Source organism: Orycteropus afer, unplaced genomic scaffold, assembly GCF_000298275.1.
Source record: "Orycteropus afer afer isolate SDZICR_OR568_19922 unplaced genomic scaffold, OryAfe1.0 scaffold00004, whole genome shotgun sequence".
Lineage (NCBI taxonomy): Eukaryota > Metazoa > Chordata > Mammalia > Tubulidentata > Orycteropodidae > Orycteropus > Orycteropus afer.
The window spans coordinates 27100004-27104408 of record NW_006921591.1 but is presented as its reverse complement, the minus strand read 5'-3'; the positions used below and the strand labels follow the sequence as shown (position 1 = coordinate 27104408).

The 4405-nt window shown below is 39.1% G+C and overlaps 1 protein-coding gene across 1 annotated transcript in view; it reads right to left on the bottom strand.

Moving 5' to 3' along the window:
• CNTNAP5 (contactin associated protein family member 5) overlaps nt 1-4405 on the bottom strand; it is a 1495600-nt gene that overhangs the window by 1488890 nt on the left and 2305 nt on the right. Inside the window, exon 2 of the mRNA XM_042780525.1 lies at nt 1708-1812. Coding sequence (XP_042636459.1) covers nt 1708-1812 — 105 coding nt within the window. The remainder of the gene's footprint in view (nt 1-1707; nt 1813-4405) is intronic.

Here is a 4405-nt window from a genome sequence, read left to right as displayed (position 1 = left end):
CTGAGATATGCAGACGATACAACTTTGCTTGCTGAAAGTGAGGATGACTTGAGGCACTTACTGATGAAGGTTGAAGAATACAGTCTGCAGTATGTGGTAAGTCTCAATATAAAGAAAACAAAAATCCTCACAACTGGACCAATGAGCAGCATCACAATAAATGGAGGGAAGATTGAGGTTGTCAGAGAATTCATGTTGTTTTGTTCTACAGTAGATGCCAATGGAAGCAGCAGTAAGGACATTAGACGACGTGTAGCATTGGGAAAGTCAACCATGAAGGAATTGTTTCAAGCTGAGGAGCAAGGATTTCTCCTTGAGGACTAAGGTGCGCCTGGCACAAGCCATATTTCCAATTGCCCTATATGCATGTGATAGCTGGACAATGAATAAGAAAGACCGAAGAAGAGTTGATGCTTTTGAGTTGTGGTGCTGACGAAGAATGCTGAGAGTACCATGGACTGCTAGAAGAACTAACAGATCTGTCCTGGAGGAAGTGCATCCGAAATGCTCCGTGGAAGTGAGAATGGCCAGACTTCGTCTCACCTATTTTGGTCATGTTGTCAGAAGGGACCATTGCCTGGAGAAGGATGTCATGCTTGGTAGAGTGGAGGGTCAACAAAAGAGGGGGGGCCTTCAACGAGATGGATTGACAGGGTGGCTGCGATGATGGCCTCAAGTATAGCAGGGATCATGGAGCTGGCGTGGGATGGGACAGTGTTTCATTCTGCTGTGCATGGGGTCGCTATGAGTTGGAAATGACTCCACAGCACCTAACAACAACAACAACAACATGGGCAAAATTCCAGAAAGAAATTCTGGAGCACTTAGTTGAGCACATGAGGAACTTGTACATAAACCAGAAAGCTATCTTTCCAACAGAACAAGGGAATAGTGCATGGTTTAAAATCAGAAAGGGTGTGAGTCACAGTTGTATTCTTTCACCCTACTTATTCAATCAGTATTCTGAGCAAATAATCCGAGAAGCCAGACTATATGAAGAATGTGGGATCAGGATTGGAGGAAAACTCATTAACAACCTATGATATCCAGATGACAGAGCTTTCCTTCCTGAAAGTGACGATGATTTGAAGCACTTACTAATGAAGATTAAAGACTACAGTCTGCAGTATGGGTTGCGCCTTAACATAAAGAAAACAAAAATTCTCACAACTGGATCAATAAGCATCATCAGAATAAATGGAGAAAAGATTGAAGTAAGGGATTTCATTTTACTTGGATCCATAATCAACATCAATAGAAGCAGCTGTCAAAGTATCAGATGTTGTATTGCACTGGGCCAATCTGCTGCAAAAGACCTCTTTAAAGTGATAAGAAGGAAAGGTGTCACTTTGAAGACTAAGATGTGCCCACCTCAAGCCATGTTATTTTCAATCGCCTCATATGCATGTGAAAGCTGGACAATGAATAAGGAAGACTGAAGAAAAGTTGACACCTTTTCATAATTGTGTTAGTGATAAACACTGAAAATACCATACCAGAAGAACAAACAAATATATCCTGGAAGAATTGTGGTTGGAATACTCCTTGGAAATATAGTTAAACTAAAATTTACCCCCACACTTCCCAATATTTTTTTAGCCACTGCTTTTAGACCTGCTCCCAGTATATGAAATTGTTTGCCTACTTCAGTATCCTCCTAGATGCTAATATGGCACTTGCAATTAGGGTTTCAATCACCCTACTTACCAATTCTTTGGTTGAGCTGAGCCAGGGTATGAGTACCAGTAAGGTCTGAAGAACTGGAAAAAGCCATTGGAGACAGCAGGGATGCCATTGGGTCATCACAGTTGTCTAAAATGATAGGAAAGAGAGAGAAACAGATTACATTAGCAAGAGAACTTAAGAATGAACTCTTTACATTACCTGGATTCATTTATTAACTACGTTCCCTGAGCCAGGTAATGTATTATGAGTTTTCATGGTTTTTTTTTTTTTTTTTTTTTCCCATGTACTGCTCACAAAAACCCTGAAGGAGAGGTATAACTTCCTTTCATAGACTGGGAAATTGAAGTTTAGAGATGTAGATTGTCCAAGGTCACAACCTTAGAAAGTAGTGTAGCCAGAATTTCCAACCAGATTTGTCTGAAGTAGAAGACTAGCAACTCATCCATTCCTTTATAATGTACCACCTGTACAAAGCCTTAATTTACTATGTATTACGCTTATTCTATAAAAAAGGAAACCTTTTAAAGGGAGGGGGAGATTATTCAATTATTCCCCATTCTCCAGTCCCTAAGGTACCCTGCAATAATTGTATCTTGATAGAGAAAATAATTTAGAATATCTCACTCTCAGGTGTGTGAAAACCTTGAAAAACAAGTTACTAATTATAATAATCCTTTTCTATTCCTGGAAAATGAGTTACTAATTACAATAATTCATTTCAATTCCCTGAAGTAATAGAGAATATTCCCAGAGTTTATAGAATCTTGAATCTGACAGTCACTGAATTAACTACTAGTATATGTCCCACCCCTTATTTACCTTCCCTAAATGTGTTATGTACCTATTCTAAGCCTCCATCAATGTTGTCAACATGTGGAACAGGGTTGGACCACAGGCAAGACACTGGTCTTGACAACAGCTATGTCTCTCCAGGTTACATAGATGTCCTGACTTTCCAAGCTCATATGGAGTTCCCTGATTTTCACTTTGCATGTAGATACTGCTGTTATCAGTTGCTGTTGAGTTGGTTCTAACTCATGGAACCCCAAGGACAACTGAAGAAACACTTCTCAGTTATATTCCATCCTCATGATCAGTAACATATTGGGCTGTTGTGATTCATGGAGATTTCATCAGGTAATTTTTGGAAATAGATTTCTAGGACTTTCTTCTTAGTCCATTTTAGAATGAAGTTCTGTTGAAACCTGTTCAGTTTCATACTACCAAACAAACGTCCTTGGACAGATGGGTGGTGTCTCTGCATACAGTACCTTGGTGAGAAATCAACCCCAAGTCTCCTCATGGAAGGTGAGATTCCTACCACTGAATCACCAATGTTCATAGTGGTCATTTAATGTTATGTGTTAACAAATTAAATCTATTATCACATTATAAATAATACTAATAGCACAATGATTTATTTACTCATTTATTTGCACCTTTCACATGGAACCTTAACCAAGAGTTTGGTATATAATTGGCATTTAGTATGGATTTATTGAAAGAATGGGATGATAAATGAATAAGGAAGGAAGAAAGGAATCAACCTACCAATGAGTCATCATAACTAAAGCAATAATACTCCTATTTTTTCATTTTGTACACAATTGATCCTGTAGGCCATTGAGAAATGATTTCATGAAACCTCCACACACCTCATTCAAAACAAATTTGAATGTATTTTTCAGTTTGAAGGTTAACTTTATGGCTCTCAGGAAGAATTGATTAGACATTTTAATGATACAGGACTATAAAGATGATTGTTTATATGGAAAATCCTTGTGTTGTTATTGTTAGGTATTGTCAAGTGGGTTTTGACACATAGCAACCTTGTGTACAACAGAATGAAACACTGCCCAGTATTGCACCTTCCTTACAATCATTGCCATGTTTGATGTTATTGTTGCACCCACTATGTCAATCCATTTAATTCAGGGTTTCCTTTTCTCACTCACTGTCAACTTTACCAAGCATGATATCCTTATCCAGGAACTGGTCCCTCCTGATAACATATCCATAATACATGAGATGAATTCTTTCAATCTTCACGTCTAAGGAGTACTCTTACTGTACTTCTTCCAAAACAGATTTATTTCTTCTTCTGGCAGCCCATAACTCAAATACATCAATTCTTCTTCAAACTTCCTTATTCATTATATAGCTTACACATGCATATGAAGCGACCAAAAATACCACAGCTTGGGTCAGGCACCCCATATTCTTTAAAGTGGCACCTTTCCTTTGTAATATCTCAAAGAAATTTTTTGCAGCAGATTTGACCAATGCAATAGGGCATTTATTTGATTTCTTGACTACTGCTTCCATGTGTGTTGATTATGGATTTTTGTAAAATGAAATCCTGTTGTTGCTGTTGTTAGGTGTCGTTGAGTCATTTCCGACTCATAGCGACCCCACGCACAGAAAAACAAAACACTGCCTGATCCCGCACCAGCTCCACAATCCCTGCTATACCTGAGCCCATCATTGCAGCCACCCTGTCACCCTCCCCCTCTTTCGTCGACCCTCCACCCTACCAAGCATGGCATCCTTCTCCAGGGAATGGTCCTTTCTGACAACATGACCAAAATAGGTGAGATGAAGTCTGGCCATTCTCATTTCCAAGGAGCATTTCGGGTGCACTTCCTCCAGGACAGATCTGTTAGTTCTTTTAGCAGTCCATGGTACTTTCAGCATTCTTCGTCAGCACCACAACTCAAAA